This window comes from Podarcis raffonei, chromosome 9 (genome assembly GCF_027172205.1).
Source record: "Podarcis raffonei isolate rPodRaf1 chromosome 9, rPodRaf1.pri, whole genome shotgun sequence".
Lineage (NCBI taxonomy): Eukaryota > Metazoa > Chordata > Lepidosauria > Squamata > Lacertidae > Podarcis > Podarcis raffonei.
In genome coordinates, this window is record NC_070610.1 from 39,761,473 (window position 1) to 39,780,147 (window position 18,675).

General features: G+C 37.9%; 1 protein-coding gene across 1 annotated transcript in view; it reads left to right on the forward strand.

The window, feature by feature from the left end:
- PDGFC (platelet derived growth factor C) overlaps nt 1-18,675 on the forward strand; it is a 106,924-nt gene that overhangs the window by 76,498 nt on the left and 11,751 nt on the right. Inside the window, exon 3 of the mRNA XM_053403009.1 lies at nt 3,024-3,204. Coding sequence (XP_053258984.1) covers nt 3,024-3,204 — 181 coding nt within the window. The remainder of the gene's footprint in view (nt 1-3,023; nt 3,205-18,675) is intronic.

Sequence of the window (18,675 nt, forward strand, 5' to 3'; positions counted from 1 at the left end):
TGTAAATTAGGGGGGAAATGCACTAAAATACTGATGAACTTTCATGAGGACTACACACACACACTCATGATAAAATATTGAGAACTGAACTTAAGTTTGGGAAAATGAGAAACTGAAGGAACCCAAAATTTACAAATTTGCCAGGCCATTAAAAACATGATCCCTCCTCCTGCCAAATTCTGCAGTTCATGGTAGTGTACCCCCAGGATGAAAAAGTACCAAGAGTTCAAAAGCAGCCGCTTAGCATGCTTTTGTTTCATTGTTCTTAACTGATGGACACTGTGGGAGGCACTTTTGACAGGGTAGACCCAGTATCTTTTTAGAGCTTTATTAAAGCAAAACCAGAAGCATAAATGTGCTTAATGACAAAAGACACTGTGTTTATAATTTTAAAAAACAGACTTGTTTGTAAAATATGAAAGAAAAATAAATCCTTTGTAAGTTCCCAAGAATAAGTCTGAGAAGTAGTCATTATAAGCCACTTAGTTATACATGTACTGTATCATGTTGCTGTGAGAAACTCACATTTGATTAGCCAATAAAGCAGGTTTAGTAAATCCTTTAAATGCTGATTTGGACTGTGCAATACAATACCAGTGGGTATATTACAGGGATTAAAAAGTCTCTGAAATGATCACCTGGGGACATGTGGGGTTCTCTTGTCAGTGATAGTTCATTTCACTTCGTGTGTCAGGTGTTCTGTCATATCACTTTTCCATTTCCCTGGACTTTTATTGATTCAATGTGTGTTTGATCTCTACATGCTACTTTGAAAAGCAGATTTGCAATGAATAAAGAACAATAATTTACATGGATAATCAAAAACTGTTTTTGCCAGTAGTGTTGTAAGTCAGGCAAAGACTAGCTCATGAGCCAGTTTTGCATATTTAACAGTTCTCGACTTTCATTTTGCTTGACAATATACTTTGCTGTCTTTTCTAACTTGAGTTTTTCATGTTTTATGTCCTGTAATTGTATTGTTGAAATTAATAGTGTTAATAGTATAATGAGAGGCACATTTGTCAGGCATAACATTAATCTATATTTACAATATTTTAGTTAATCACTATTTTCAAATCAATACATTCATTTTCTTGCAATTTTCAAAAGAAAACTTTTGCTAGACATCTCTAATCTTTGAATAAATATTATATTATCTTGCTAGGATTCAGAGTTCTCCTTTGTTCACGTAAAGGGTAGGGGTGATTTCCACCAGCTGTTCCACCTCTTCATAGCTAAAATGATTCCAGTATTCAGGAGTAGGTTTCTGACGTATGTAGAAGGAACAAAGGTAGGGCATGAATGTGAACCCTATTCCATTTGTGGAATAAAACTGAGGACCAAAGCTATTGTGTGCCCTATTTATATAGGGAACAAAGGTGTGTTTTCAAGTTATTGTACCCCACCTTCTGTAGCCTTCAGAACTACCACTATTTTGAAAACACTGGTGTCGTTTATTAAATCCAAAATAATACTTTTTTAAAAATGGAGTTAAAAAGATTTACTAAGTACTTCTGCTTCCTAGAACTCTGGGAAGCAGCTCTTGTGCCTTCTCCACATTGCATCCTTTGCAAAATGCAAAGAATGAGAAGGGCAAGTCTCTTGAAATTGCAGGGTGTGAGGCACAACTAATAATTGCTGATTGCTATTGCTCTTCATTCCACGTTAATTGCAATGGAACTAGGAACACAGGAAACTGCTTTATACCAAGTCAGACTATTATCTATGTAGTCAACTACTCTAATTCAGGTGGAGGTATTTCCAGTCCTACTACCTGAGATCCTTTTCCAGGTGGAGTTGTGTAAATTGAGCCTTGGACTTTGAGTATGCAAAGCATCTACTCGACCATCCCCACATGCTGTGGCAGAATTCCTTTGTCTTATCTAATATTATTCCCAGCCCCATCCGAGTGGACAGGAGAACTGTTCTGCAAGTCTTTTCCCTCTCTTTGGAAGACAGAAAACACAAAAATGGAATCCTCAGTTTAGTTGCATTTGATTTATTCAGAGTTGTTTAAAAACAAAATTACAGCTTTGCTTACTAAGTTTTTAAAAATAACTCAAGGCAGTTTACAAAATACAAATATTAAAACAACCAAGAACAAATCAATTAAAAGAATCTAAGCTACAATCAGCAGAGGAAAAGATAAACTACAAACATAAGCAAAAACAAAACAAAAAAGCAAGAATAAATAACAGGGTAAATATCCATAATGCTAGCCATAACAAAAACAAAGGCTAAACTAAAGACAAAAGCAAATTCAGTTTAACAAAGTCACCCAAAAGTGTCAGCATTTCATCTGGTACTAAAACTGTGTAGCAGTTGAGCACAAATCCTGTGGACAGCATTGCACATCTGGAGGATGCACATGTAGCAAGATTTCTAGTGTTGAAAGCAGGGCATGAGGTGACGCAATGAGGTGTCCCAAGCCATCTGAAACAAGCAGGTAGCTAATGTAGAACAACAACAAATGGGCTGATGTGCTCTAACCCAACCAAGCAGCTCTAGCCAATGACTTGGCAGCAGAAATGTGTACAAGTTCCAAGTTTATGGGCACTTTTCAGTAGTGGACCCCACAGTAGCTAGGACCACACAGTAATAAAGCATGGAGGTGATTAAAGCCAGTATGGTGTAGTGGTTAAGAGCGGTAGTCTTGTAATCTGGGGAACCAGGTTCGTGTCTCCACTCCTCCACATGCAGCTGCTGGGTGACCTTGGGCCAGTCACACTTCTTTGAAGTCTCCCAGCCCCACTCACCTCACAGAGTGTTTGTTGTGGGGGAGGAAGGGAAAGGAGAATGTTAGCCACTTTGAGACTCCTTAGGGTAGTGATAAAGTGGGATATCAAATCCAAACTCTTCTTTTCTTCTGTATGACTCTGGTGAGATAAGATCCAACTTTCCCAGGAAAATGGAGTAGTGTGTTTTATTGTTAGCTTATGTATTTCTTCTTATGTAATTCTGTTGTATAAAGATTCTATAGAAAGTAAATCACCGAGTAAACAGTGTATATTTTTTCATTGTAGATATGACTTTGTAGAAGTTGAAGAGCCCAGCGATGGCACTATTTTAGGACGGTGGTGCGGCTCCACTACTGTTCCAGGAAAACAGATTTCCAAAGGAAACCAGATCAGAATACGATTTGTTTCTGATGAATATTTTCCTTCTGAACCTGGATTCTGTATCCATTATACTCTCCTCGTACCAGTAAGTATTTTTTCCCCTCTTGTATTTCTAGCTCTTAGACTTCCAAGTTGTAATGATAAAGAAAAATAATAATAAGTGTAACAATACATTATATGCTGTATAATGTTTCTTGTAATCCGCTTAGAAGTGCTTCTGCCTCAGGAATGGGGCAGAAGCTGGAGTAACTTTACAAGGAGGGACTTGAATGAAAAAACAACAACATTTGAGAACTGCTGTAAAGATAAAATTGTTAAGAGCAGAGCAATCAAAAATGGCAGGAGGAGGGAAAATGAATGGCAGGCAAACCTTTTCCTATCCCCCGCTGGACTCATGTTGGCAGAGCAGAAGATCAGGTTGTGTGTGTGTGCTGCTATGCAGTCTAGGTTTTTATTTTTTTGAGAGCCACTTTCACTGAAAGGGTATAAACTACAGTATCTCCAGCCTGGCATACTATGCTCCCCATTCCAGGGAGAGCTATGAATCTTTCTCTAGGCATGGCTCTGGAACGCATCCTCTTTGTTCTCTCCACCCTGTCCAAAGTCAGACCTCCAACAGTGGAGGTGAACTGGTGGTGGACCTTTCTATAGCTTCACATAGCAGGCATCTTACACTGGATCTCCGTTTCAGAGGGCAAACCCCTCTCTCTCCGAGAGGAGGATCTGATTGATCCTATGCTCTCTGGGATATGCACCTCCACACAGGAACCACAGAATTATGATTAAAAAGAGCTGAAGTGTGTTTGAAACATTTTTTTTCATTTTCAATTTTTACAAACATTTTAGACAAAAAGAACAAAATCATTTCAAATTTATTTTGACTTTCCTCCTCTCCCTTCAGCGTTTTTATTGCTGCATATCCAATTCAAATATATTTATAACTTTTCCTTTATCCTCCCCTTAATTATTCTTTACTGCACATGTTTATATCAATCCTGGTAATGTTTTAATTTGTTTACAATATGTCCTTAAATAATAAATAAACTTTCCCCATGCTAATTTTAAAAGTCTTTCTTCTTGATTTCTTATTCTTCCGGTGAGTTTTGCCATTTCTGCATATTCCATTAATTTTAGTTGCCAATCTTCCTTAGTTGGAACTGTTTCTTCCTTCCATCTTTGGGCATAAATCATTCAAGCAGCTATGGTAGCATACATAAACAATCCCCCCCCCCCCCGGTTCGGTAGGTACATCCCCACCCATTATACATAAAAGAAAAGTTTCTAGTTTTCTCACAAAATGAATCTTCAACATTTTCTTCAACTCATTATAAAGTGTTTGAAACATATTTTGTGATGGGCATGTAAAAAGGTTAAAGAGCATTGGGAAATGATATATGATGAGATAAAAAAAAATGTTTAAAATAACTTTCCCCAAAAGCCCAGAGGCATTCTTGTTAGGATTAGTTCAGGCAGAAGTTCCCAGGTGTTAGAAAAACTTATTTATGTATGCAATAATAGTGGCTCTAGTTTTGTTTGCCCAAAAATGGAAAGTGAGGAAGGTCCCTTGTAAGGAGGACTATCCACTTAAGATGATAGAATATACGGAACTAGCAGGTTTAACGTACAGAATAAGAGAGCAAGAAGAACACGTATTTAAAGAGGAGTGGGAATCTTTTGTTGAGTATGTGGAAAATAACTGCACACAGTTGAAAATGCTGGCAGCATTAAGATAAATCCTACTGTTTAATTAATATTTGAGTGTTGTACGATTGGAGAACTGACTAAAATGGTCATATTAAAATGTGGAGGTGTAATAGACAAACAAAATGAACCATGGAAGGGGAATGAAGGAAGCAGTGGCGTAGCGTGGGGGTGCAGGGGGGCCGGCCGCACCAGGTGCAACATCTGGGGGGGGGCACGCTCACACTCGCAGCTCTCTGCTCGAGTGCTAAAATCCACGGGTTAGGGGGCGCAAATTACTTGCCTTGCCCCGGGTGCTGACAACCCACGCTACGCCACTGGAGGGAAGTCATTGATTATATGGGTATTATGTAAAATGTTTATTTTGAAATGTTAAACTGAAGTCAATTACATTTTCATTTTTTAAAAAAGGAAATATATTTTAATGAATTGTCCCTAACTGGTAAAACATCACTTCCTGCTTAAATTCTTGAATATGAAAAGACAGAATAGATTGATAGAAAATAGACTAAAGACAAACTAAGAAAAATGAAATTGAACAGTGTGCATTTTTATTTGTTATTGGAGACCACACACAGTGAAAAGAACAACTTCCACCACTTTCAGAACTAGAATGTGTGGGTTTTTTAAAAAAGAAAAGTATCTGCTATAATATTTTTAATTTTAGTAAACTGTCCTTGAAGAACAACTTCTAAGTCCATTAAGCATCTGAAGGATAATTGGTAAATCAGCCAACTTAGTGCAGACAAAAGGAAAATGAGCAGAGCAGAGGTCACTAAATTTTGGACATTATTTTGCAACAATATTTCATTGTTTTCTCCTCTAAGCATTTACATTTATATGGAAAACCACCTGATCTAATAACATTGACATTCATAATAATATTGTGAATAAATGAGAAATAGAAACATTTTATTTTCTACCACAAGCTCATCCTAGCATTTCATTGGTTATGCATTCCTGAAAACATCACTTCAAATATAAAGGTCTTTGGAAACAGTATTTTATATATTGACAAAAAATATGGTGACATATCACTCATCTTTGGATCCACGCAATCATCTTAAGTCTTGGGGTACATAATAGCATTAGTGTACATAGGTTCCCTCGGTATGCAGTAAAGGAAGTGACTTGCCAAAAAATTACGTTAAGAAAGTCTAGCCCAAGTCTCTTCGATACTGATATGATTTACATAGCAACAGTATGCTATGTAAACAGACGTGATAAAAAATTCCAATTTGGGTCTGGGTAATATTCCTTCTAGCGACTTGTTTAGTTTAAATGATGTCAGTTACAAGCTTGGCATAGAACACCCAGTGTAGTAAAGTCTATTGTTACTTGGGTGGGGGGAAGCGGGTGAATGGGACACTTGATGCCTGAAGTGCCATTAAGGAATGCATGACTGATTGCCAAAGGAGTTATTAATTATTCGGGGCACTGAGAACAAAGCAGCTCCAGTGGAAGCTGAAGTTGGGGGGCGGCTAGATCCCCCCCCCCGTCTATCTTGGCACCTGGTAGTATGTCATTTGTCATTCAAGATCATGCCAAATTTTCTTTACAAGAAACTCACTTTACCCCTCTTGCATGGAAGCTGAGATGGAAGATGGAAATCCAAGAAGCTTCTGAATGACCACCCTAGTTTGAAATGTATTTTCTGAAATGTTTTGAGCTTTGTATATGTACCAGACATTCACTTAGAAACATAGCAATTTGCGCTGGGTTGTTATTATTGGCTTAAGAAACATTTCTCAGCCTGAGGCAACTGGAGCTGTAGTTTAATGCAGATATTCAGTATAAAGCTAATTAGTCACTCCTTACTACTAGAACTTAAGGCAGTGGAACTGTCTTCTTTTTAAAAAGAAAATATTTGCCTTAAAGATATACACTTCTTCATTAAACAACTTTTATTTGTGTTTTTATCAGTTTTGCATTTTTATCAGTTTATATGCCATATGCCATTGTGAATTCATTGTGAATTCATGTGATTTGCCAAGTTCAATAAACACAGACATGGTATATGCATTTTCTCATGTTTTTAAAAAACTTGATTAGATGTATCAGTCTGATATTATATAATATTTCTAGTCCAATTCACACACACACACGGCTATTACCCAAGGGCAAAAGCTCTAATTAGTGCCAAAGGGAGCATCCCTTTCCATGACTAATAATAAACAAGGAAGGACTAAATTTGTTGGGATTATGGTTCACAAGCAAAGCGTTAAACCATCCTTCACTACTGTAATCCCAATGAAAATTGGGGGATGGGCTACTAGGAATTTTGAAAAGCATCCCTGATGTACTTTAGAGTTCTGTGTTCAATGCTCTGAAAGCAGGGATGTAAGCAAAATAGAACATGTTAAATATTTGTTAAAATGGCTCTGAACGCAGATATTTTTTACGAAGCTCTAGCAGACTTGTCTATGAAAATAGATTAATATTTCATAACAAGTTTTTATAACACGCTATAGAGATATCTTCTTATGGAATACTAGGGTGTTTTGAAAAAAAAAAAAAGGGGTTTAAACTCCAAGGAGATGTTTCAGCCAAGAATGTCTCTTCTGTTTGGTTCAGTAATTCCCTGATTATTCTACATGAAATATGAACCAGTAGAAATTATTTTAATTGCTTAATTTACACAATCCATTTTTGAAATGTAGTACTTTGTTGGCATGAAAATCTGTTGTTTTTTTAGGAAGGAAACAATTGTGTTACTACAATATATTGAGAGGTATTTGTAAAAGTTGTAGTAACAAAATTGTTTTCTTCCTAGAAAAAAGGGGGTGGCTAACCTATGCCCCCACCAGCTGTTCCTGGGTTACATCTTCCATAATGCTATACCATTGGTCATGGTAGCTGGGGCTGGTGGAATTTGGAGCCCGACAATACCTGGAAGGCCGCAGGTTAGTAACTACTTCTCTAGATAATATTAAATCTACTGAGCTTTTGTGCTACCTGCTGTGATCAACAGGATCAAAATTAGTCAGTCTTAGCCCACCTCATAGCAATTGTCTCAACTTGGGGGGGGGGGGGGATAAAGCATTGAGTTGGATCCTTAGCCTCTTGGTTACCCCACTAAAGGGGTCCAGAAAGGGGTGTCTCTTTCTAGGAATCCACATGAGGACTGATGGGCCATAGTACCCTTCCTAATGGGATCCCGATGGGATTGCCCCAATTTGATGTATGTCATAGAGCAAGTGTCAGTCCAGGATTGACCCAGCCTTTTTTTATCAGTCAGCCAGATACATTGATGCCACATACATTCCTAGTGTCTTTGCCAAAGCCTACTTAAATCTGTAATCAATAATAGTTGTGACCTATTTCATCCAATACTGATGTCCTGTCTCTTATTTCTTCCCTTGGCCTGGGACTGCAATATATTGTTGTATCTTTAGTGTTACAAGTAAAGGTGCTCAGTTTCTCAGTGTATTTTGTGTGAGTTTTATAATTTTATTTTATTTTATGTACATTTACTTTTTTACTTCTTGTCCTTGATCAAGTTCTGTATATACTGCTAGACCATTCATTTTATGATTAATTTAATTATACACTTATTTTTTAAAGTCTTTAAGGCACTTCTGAAGTTGAAATACTTATTTATTTAAAATACTTTTATAAGCCCCTTTAATAAAAAAAAATCAGTAGGTGGTTTGCATAAAATTAAAAGAAAAAATACCTTAAAGAAATAAATGGGTTCAGCTAACACAACAAGACCAGATATTGGGACTGATGAGGGAAGGAGTATGCCTTGAGGTATTCAGTGAAGGAGAAAGTTTTACTAGGCGACTCATTGCTTTATAAAATTTTACACATTACAGAACATGTTATGACCTGAATGGGGGGAAATGGCACTAGCATTAAAGTCTCCAACTCTCCTGGAGCATATGCCTTAAAGGTCATTAGGAATAAGTCTGTGGGTATACTGAATGTATAAGTATTTTTGTGGTGAAAAAAAAAGTTTTAACTTGAAATTTGAGACAGAAGGATAACCAGAAGTAGATCAGTTAATTTTGTAAAGCAGTTGCCATTTGTTTTTGAGGGGTTTTTTAAGCCCTCACCCAGGTTATTTGTTTCTCATTTTGGTCATAATAATGCTAAGTTTGTTCAGAAAAGATGTGGTAATAATTCGTTTCTATTCCAGGCCAATCACTATTCAACTTTATTGGCAAAAATAAGAACCAGCAGGGATAGTTCATTAAAACCTCAGAGCAGTATATAGTAAATAGTCTATAAAACCAACTGACTTGTTGGTTTAGGGGTCTCATTCTCACTGAGGTCATGAGAACTTTGGCTCAAATGTCATGCAAGGCCTGTCCCAATAGTGGTTAGATACATATGCTTTCAAAAATCCAAAGAGTCTCCTACTGCCTTCCTTTGCCCCAAGAACAAGTAATTTCTATTGGGACAATACAGGGGTATGTGGCGGCAGGCACTCTCTAGGCCTTGACGAAGCATCTTTTTCCTGCCAGGGGTAGCAGTACAGCTACCAGTCTGAGAATATGTAGGGAGAAACAAACATTTGAGCTTGCTTCTCAGAACCTCAAAAAACAACTGTGAGAACAGAAGCCTAGGGAGCAAATGTGACCATGTGCGATGGAGAGTGATTCAGTAGAGAAGGGAGTAGGTAACAGTATTGCTGTGTTGGCCAACTGTGGTATGTGAAATACGTGTGAGTACTGCATATCCATAATTATAGTGTATGTGTAAGCAGGGATGTGTGAGACAGTGAAGGGCCAATGGACAATCACACCAAAATGTGAATTAACACATCTAGTCTACTGAGGATCCAAAACTGTTTTAAACCATCTTACAAATACATGTATGTTTTTAGAAGCAGTGTTTTAACCAGCCTCAGTGTAGGAGAGAGACGCATGCTGGGTTGCATGGAAGTAGGCCATAGGAAGCCATATCACTAGGGGTGTACTACTATACTTAGAATTAAGTGCCAAACCACTAGAAACATTCAGCTTTTACAGCCAAATTGGGGGGGGGGGGCAAACAGAAAAAGTCTTCTATGAACGATGATCAAGAATGGTTTCTGAATGAAAATATGTCATGACCCAGACCCTTATTGCTCAAGACTCCATAAATCGTTTTTCTTTTCCCGCCTAGGAAGGCAAACACAATGACATTCAAATTAATCTTTTAAACAAAGTCCTTCGTGTGTTTCCTTTCAAACTTTTTCAGTAGCCCCCAGATCCTTTTAAACTTCTTCTCCTTTCATGATGTAAAGATAGCTAAAGAAAGGGTAGGAGACTTGGGCTTTGCACCTTTTCTCCTGCTTTTACACAGTGGCTGATCTGAAGTCCCTTATCCTTGCCTAAGAGTTCCTGAATATTAGTGTTAATCTGCACTATGTTTTGTCATCCAGAACATTAATTCTGAGCTGGTTTTTTTATTGTGTTCCAGTTAGTCTTTCAATTTTGTTAGTATAAGATTTGCTAGTTTAGATTAGCAAAAAGGAAGAAATGGCCAATTTTAAAAATTTGTGAATAAAAGCATTAATATTTATTACTCCTATATAAAGGATCTTTACAGAAGACAAGATAACTCAGGACTGTAAAATTCTAATAGACTTTGTTGAGCTCCAAAAAGATATGGCCAACAAAAATAGCAGCTAAAGTTCAAAATAAGTGTGAAATGGAGCAAGTTGGCACAGGAGATAGCTAAATGTTTTGATTACGTATGATTTACATATATGCTTTTTATTATACTGGAAATCCAGGTTATCCGTGTAATTTATTGGTAGTAGGTTCAAGGGAGGCAAAAAGAGAGACTTGAGTGAAGAATTAACTTACAGAATTAATTTCCACTGCATGCTCTGATTTCAGTTCCAAATGTGGCTCTGAAAAAATATTAGACAAATTAAGAGTGGATAATTGAAAGAGTGGATACAGAGAAACGCTCCTAAATCATACGTAACTCTAGGAACTTGTGATCAGCCAATGGAGTTGGTAGGTGGAGAAGACAGGGAGAATATAATACACGGAATCCATTGTAATTTAGATTGCTTTTGGGGGGAAAACAGCAGGCAAACTTGTGGAAGATAGATCTAACCTCAATGCACAGTAGCAGATGTTGAAACAAACGGAGGCTGTTCTTCCTTTCATGTGTTATGTACAATAGGCATATATATGGTTATCTGTCCTGGAAATGAAAGTCTTGAAGAGAGTTCCACTGGCTATGGAATTCCCTTTGACTAACTTCTACCACCAAGTAAATACATACCTTTTATCCTGGGCCTTTGGATGAAATCAGCTGATGCTCTTTAATGTTTCAGGGTTTTTCCCCCCTGCACTGCTGCACTACACTTGTATTTATTTATTTACCAAATAACAGACCACCATTCATAACACAGAGTTACCTCAGAGTTGTTTCCAACAAACATATTCCATTCCTAAAGCAACAGTAACACACAATACAGTACTTGAAAACCAATCATTATTTAAAAAACAAAAACAAATAAAAGTGTGATTTCAAGAATCTCAGTAGTTCTAGAAAGTATACCAAAGATCACATATGGTTCATAAACTATTTGTCGCCTGCTCCCTGATACAGTTCTGTGAAGTGGATTTCACAAATAGATTTACAGTTAGGGCTGATTAATGCCTAACTCGACATATAGTGGCTCTCTTAGAAGGATGTGCCAAGTGCAATTAATTTTCAATTTTATGTTGAGATGAGTGTTCAGAGATGACTGCATCCTTCCTGTGGTATATGATACATTGAATACTCTCTCCCAGTGGCACTGCAAAGTAATCAGTTCACAAGCAGGCTGCTATGTGAAATCTGAGAAAGACAAACATGTTCTCAGTCTCCAAGCACATTGCAGCTAGCCACTTACTTTTGGTTTAGCTTTGATAAAGTTTCCCATATTTTGATTCATATGAGTAGTTTTTTTTAAAAGCTCTTGAAAGGAAAGCATCCTTTAATTGTGGCTGACCACATCCCCATCATATAAGTAAGCAAGACTTTGTTACTACTGGGTACAGCTCATTTATAGCCTTCTAGGATAATAAAGTGGTATCTTGGATTGTTTGTTCTGGTAAGCTTTTAAATGTTCTCTGTGAAATAGAGATAAAGATTTATATTTATAAACTTCTCTGCCTCAACTGTATGCCCCCCCCCCCCATAATACATACCTATGTTAGCTAAAGCTGTAGCCCAGGAATTAGCATCACGAAGACACTGTCTACAAAACGTTCTATACAAACCTCTGCATTCTTAATATACTTCCCTGAGACTGGTATAAAATGTGTTATTTTAAATGTCAAATTCTCCTTCTTTGAACTTTGAACATTCCAAAGCTTCCCAAAATACTTAATGCAAAATAGATGCATTGAGTATTGGCTAATTGTCTTTATTTCTTCAAAATTTACAAAGTTTGTTAAAAAAAGGGGGGTACCCAAGGAAGAGGCAGGTGCTAAGAGATAACTGATTTGTTAATTGGTTAAAGGGAAGGAAGGAAGTTGCAGGAGAAACCTGTAGGGCTGGTACATTGAAGGAAGAGGAGTCCTTGCTTGACCTCTCTTAATTTACTAGTCGATGAACATTTTAAAATGAAAAAGTTCTTCCTTCCACTATGTTAATAAAATATGTTTAAAAAGAGAGGAAAATGCATCTTTTTATGAATTGGGATGTTGAAGTGTGTTCTATATTATTGAGGAGAATTATTGTGGCTTCACCCCCTTTTCATGAAAACCGCTGCTAAGAACAAGGTTGACAACAACTGACTATTAAATGCCAAGTGGGGCAATAGACAGTAGTTTGGAGGAAAGTGGTAAGCACTTTGCACATGCTCATAAGTAGTGCCCCCCATTCCAGAACTCAGCGGTGATGTTGAAAACAGATTTCTGAGCTGAGGTTTATTGAGCCTTAGCATAAAGTAAGTCTAGGAAATGTTTGGGATGGAGAACTTTTGCTATAGCAAGAAGGAGGGGCAGCTGTGAAAGGAAAAAAATTGTTTTCTGCTAGGAAAGTGAAAGGGAAACATTGAATGGCTTGTTTATGTTGGGAAAAGAATTTATGTGTTAATGGTAATAGAGATGGGGCTGGTATCTAAAGATATGTTCTGGGCCTGAGATGTGTGTGTATAAATGGCATGTTTCCTGAGTGCAGTTGCTGCACATTTTATCCCGATGATTTGGCATTAATCCTGTTTTTTATTCCATCCATACTTTGCTTCTTTATAATTGTTCTTATTTGAGCAAGTAGTTGATGGCTTTACAGATACTTTAAGAAAGTACTTAATTTTAGTATTCCTTAGCTCCTTGGGTTGTTAGCCTTCTTCCCAACAACATTGGTAACAAAATTCTCCTGCATGGGTTTGGACTAAGAGGTGATTGTCTAGATATGTTTCATTGCCTGAGCATAGACAGCTGGAGCTTTCTGCTTAGACACCAGTCCAGAATTTGTTTAAAATCTATTTATGAGGTTGACGCCACCATCTTAATGGGATGTGATTTACATGGCTATAACAGCCTGTTTACCCCCTCCCCAAGTAAAATAAGAATTTTGTGCTCAAATTGCATGTTAATTCTTGTATGCATAGATATATAATGATTTCTAATGAAAAGAAGGATATCTGGCTTGGTTTAAGATATGAGATCACAATTTACTGGAACCTCTTTAGAACTTTGTGTGAACTGTACTTGACAGTGTCAAGGCTTGTTAGGATACATTTTATAAGCATCAAATTCCTGCAGTTTCAACCTTGTCACAGATTTTATTTCTAGGTTATCCTTTCACTTTGTTACTTAGAGTAAGTGTGCATTTTCTGTAAAGGTCCTCCATATTCCATTATAAAAGCAGAACATATATCCAGTCCTCCCTCCTCCCATCACTCTTACTTAAAAGGAATAGCATAAAGCAACTCCTTATTGTAAGCTTTTCTAAATAAAATATTTTAGTGAGTTGTGAGTATAAAAAAACCCATGTTAAATAAATTATTCCAGGGCATTAGTGTGTCCAGCAATGTTGTTCCTGCCAGAAATGCCAGTTCTCCATCTTCTTAAATTATTTAACATACAGATTAATGCATAAAGCTTTGGCATTGCTAAATAGGGATATATATACAGTATATATTTCATTAAGATGAACTTGGAAGACACTCCCCCCGCCGCCATGCTGAATTAATATTTCTTACTGTATAAAAGTACAGTAAGCGCAATAAACATTCCTAACTAACCATGCTGGAGTTATGTGCTGGGTGAAAAGGCATCTTATCAGTTTTTAACTTGCTGTATATATTTGGCTTAGGAAAGCTGAGGCTTTTTTCTTTTTGAAGTTCAGAGACTAAAATATTTTGCATGTGTTGCTAGGACACACAAGGTAAACTTACATTCTCTGAGAAGAGTATGTGTACGTCTGGAGTGGGAAAGAACGGCTCACTGTAAATGAGAAATATTTGAATTTATATTAGCAAGAAAATAGCTAATATATGGCCATGTACTTACCAGAAGATAAGCAAAACTGTTTTGAAAGCAGTAATAATTCAGATATTATCAGCTGCAAATAGAAAATTGGGCTCTTTCATTAAAGAATCAAGATATATTTATTAAGTAATTAATTTTTGCAATTTACTGTTGAAGAACTTCTGGGTGATAAAAAGCTTAAATGAAAAATGGCAGGAAGCATCTTTGTTAATTCAGTCCTACAACACTGATATATTTCTTCAAGTCTATTTTCGGTCATGATCGCATCGATCTCTCTTCAATGAAGCCACTGAAATTTGACCTTAGGCAGCACTGCTTCCTATTTTTATCTTTTTTACACCAGTTTGTTTGTCAGTTTAAGAACTGCATATTACCAACTTACAGAGACATTAAATACATGTCTATTGAGAAGTGATCTTCACTGAATTCAGTGGGACTTCCTTCCAGGTGAGGATAGCAGCCGGGATTCCATAGATCAAATTCTCAGTTTGCAGGATTATATGCTGAGAAACTCTTTTCATACACACTTTGCCAACATCTAGGTATGCTACTGAGTGGTTCTTTCCAGATTGAAAAGCCAATTTTTACCATTATAAATATATTACGTTCATTTATTATTTGCTGCAGACAAAATATATTGGCATGATTTCACAGTAAAAATATCAACCATAAAACCTTTTTAAAAATCATATGTAAAAATAAATGAAATGAAATCCAGTACAGATACAGGCTGAAATAAAGATCTCCACTTAAGACTTGTTGAACAAGGAGGGTCTTCATTAGGTACCAAAAAGCAATAGAGACACCTCCTGTTTGATATATAGCAAGGAGTTCCAAAGGGCAGGTACTGCCACAATAAAGGCTCAGTTCATATATCATAAGGAGCTAACCTACTGTTGAGATGTCATCTGTAGAAGGCTGACTCCTGCAGAGTGTAGTGATCAGCTGGGTGTATATGGGGCAAGACCATCTTTTAGCTATCCTAGTCCCAAGCTTTGTAGGGCTTTGTGCACCTACATCTTGAACTTAACTCAGCAGCTAGTTGGCAGCCGGTACACTTCTTTCGGCAGTGGTATAACATAGGGGCAATAGTCTGTCCCAGTGAGCAATTGTGCCACTGTATTTTGCACTAGCTGCAGCTTCTAGGTCAACCTTGAGGGCAGCCCAACAGTGGAGCACATTGATCTACTCCAGTGTGATGCTGTGCTAGTCCTCACTGGAGACTGCAGTGAATGTAAATATGGCATCAAGATTGTTAGGGAGGCAAGCAACTTTACCCTCAAAGTGCCTTGTAAATGGAGGGGCCACTAGGGAGCGCATCAGAAGATGGCTGACAATAACATGTCTCCAACCCACACGAGGTAATTTGAAGGCTGTGATGGGAGTAAATAGCCTCCCTACCCCCCCAGGATTGTGGGGTGGGACTGCCCTTGCCTGCTGTGCCCTATACCACCCCTGAATTTGTGGGGATGGGGGCACTAGGCACAATGCCCTCCTGTGGGATTTCGGCGCTCCTGGACGCCGTCTCTGATCCATGCCACTAGCTGCAAGAACTTCAAAAGAAACAATTTGGATGAAGCGAATGCACATATTTCAAGGAAGAAGGGGGAGTAAAGACTGCTAACAGAAGAGATCTCTGATAAAACAAGAAGAGTCGAAGGAGCAAGTATAAATCACGAGAAGATACGCCAAGACTCGGTATGGCAAAGGGACTGATGGGGGAGGGGGAAAAAACCTTCCTTTCTTTCTTTTATGTGGTTAAACAAGAACCCCCCCCCACAAGTCAGAAATGTCATTTTAAGGACTTAAGCTGTGGATTTAAGGCTGTGTGGAGATAAACTTTTGAACCAAAGCATGTTTTGAGAAGAGCGTGGAATGTATAAGGGCTTTGGAATGACGCAGTTAAAAGTGCCGTCGCCATATTGGGAAGTTCTGTCGGACGACTTAAGTCTGGGAGAAGAAATAGAGAAATAGAGCTGTTTTTATATTGTGGGTGAAACTCCTCAGAGGGACTTAAGAACGACAGTTCTGTAATTAAAGATGGAAAAGGTGATGTTATCTATGAAGGCGATGATATATGGAAACCATCTCGATTTGAGGATTGGAAGAACGGAAAAATTCACACAGGATTATTATTGGTGTTTATCGGCTTAAGGAGACTATCAGAAGAGATCATAAAGAAAAAAGAGAAAATATATGAACAAGAGGTGATGTGGAAACAGCAAGATAAGACTGGATAGAATTATGAACTTTGTTTGGACTGATTTGGACATTAACGTAGTAGCAAGAAGATGATCAGAACCCCCCTTCGGATCTTGAAATATGGGTCCCCTCAACAAAATTTAAAATTCGGCTTTGTAATTTGGAATTTATGTGATGTGATTTGATTTGATTGATTGGCCGGTTAATAAAAATTATTTTTTTAAAAAAACCACAAAGTGCCTTGTAAATGAGTCGCAGGGAGATCTAAAACTCCATTTTCTGGACAAAATGTTAAAACCCGAGCAATACAAAAAGTTCAGCTAGACAGCTACTTGAGTATGCAATAAAGGCAGAGGAGTGGGTCTTAGAGGTGTGACAAAACAAGTCATTTAATCATAGAATTGTAGAGTTGGATGAGACTATGAAGGTCATTGAGTTCAGGCTCCTGCAATACAGGATATTATCATCCTTGCATCATTTTGAAATAAAAAACTATGTTTCCAAGATACATAGTTGCCTTGTCCTAATAATGTCTTCCAGCATAGTGGTGGTGTCTTCAATATGACTTACAGAATTGGTGGAGTAATGAATTATGTCCTTGTCCTTTGACTGTTTCATTAAAAGCTGCTAATGGCAGAATCTTTATTTGCTCTGAAGGGTTTTCCTGTACAAATAATCAAGACAATCTTTATTTTAATATTTTTGCTCCGTTTAGGTTTTCAGAGCATAGTTTTTATTGCCCTCAATGAAAGCACAAAGGTCTTGCAGGAAAAGGTTTTCTCTGCATTGAAGCCAACTATATTTTGATAGCTTCAAATGTGTGCAGGAAAATGCCGTATAAATAGCAGAACAGGAAATTCCACTTGATCCAATACTAATTGTCATTTTTGGCTTCACTATAAGGCAGCGGCAGACCTAAAGTATTTATACATGAGTTATAGTTTGCTCTCCTATTCCCATACAGTACTACGGCAGAGATAAAATATTCGGAACTATCTAGTATTTAAAGATGTTTTAAATGAATGTAAATAGATTTCTGGGTATATCTTTTTATTGCATCCTACCCTAACTGGCAAAATCAGGATGCCCTGTTGACTACTGCTTTGTTTTCAGTTGCTCTCCTGTAGCCTTTCCTATCACAGGCTTTGCCTCTTTTGCCCCCACAACATTCTGAGTTGACTCATCCAGTGAGCTTCTTCTCACTATGATCTCCACTATCTGTCTTCTCAGTGATGATAATAACGGAGAATTGTGATCAGATATTTCCCAACCTGTAAAGTGAAACTTAAAGAAAGAAATCGGTCTCCTTCCTGGGCAAGGCTGGATCATTGAAATTTAGGGTTGCCCACATAAGGCATGCATGTTTGTGCGTAAACAAATATTCAATTTCTTCATAAAGGTAAAGGTAAAGGAACCCCTGACCATTAGGTCCAGTCATGACCGACTCTGGGGTTGCGGTGCTCATCTCACTTTACTGGCAGAGGGAGCCAGCGTACAGCTTTTGGGTCATGTGGCCAGCATGACCAAGCTGCTTCTGGCAAACCAGAGCAGCGCACAGAAACGCCATTTACCTTCCCGCCAGAGCGGTACCTATTTATCTACTTGCACTTTGACGTGCTAGGTTGGCAGGAGCAGGGACCGAACAATGGCAGTTCAGCCCGTTGTGGGGATTCGAACCACTGACCTTCCGATCGGCAAGTCCTAGGCTCTGTGGTTTAACCCACAGCGCCACCCGCATCCCTTAATATCTTCATAGAGTTATGTGAAAATCCTTACAAAGCAATATTCTGTATTTAAGAATCCTGAAAGCAGAAACACTGGATTTTTTCCAAGGCTTAGTGTAGGTGAATCCTACCAGAATTCAGACATGGCATGTGTATTCTTCAACCTGGAGCTAGGGATTGAGATTTGTCCTTTAGTTGGGCTTGAGTTGGAGCTGGAAGTACAGAAATCAAACTGCCATTGACCAGGCAAAAATGGATGTCAGGCTCTAATGGTAGAAGTAGCAGTTCTTGTGATCCAGAACCATGCCTGTACCGGTGGTTACTTCTGTTGGCAGTAAGAGATTTTGAACAGGCCTTTTGAAACTGGAATGGGGAATCTTGAATGCATATCATTCATAACTGTAGGAGCCATGAGCCACGGTTGCTTTCAGTTGTTGGCATATTGCAATCTAGGTTTCTATTACTGAGAATATTGTCTCTCTTACTGCTGGCATT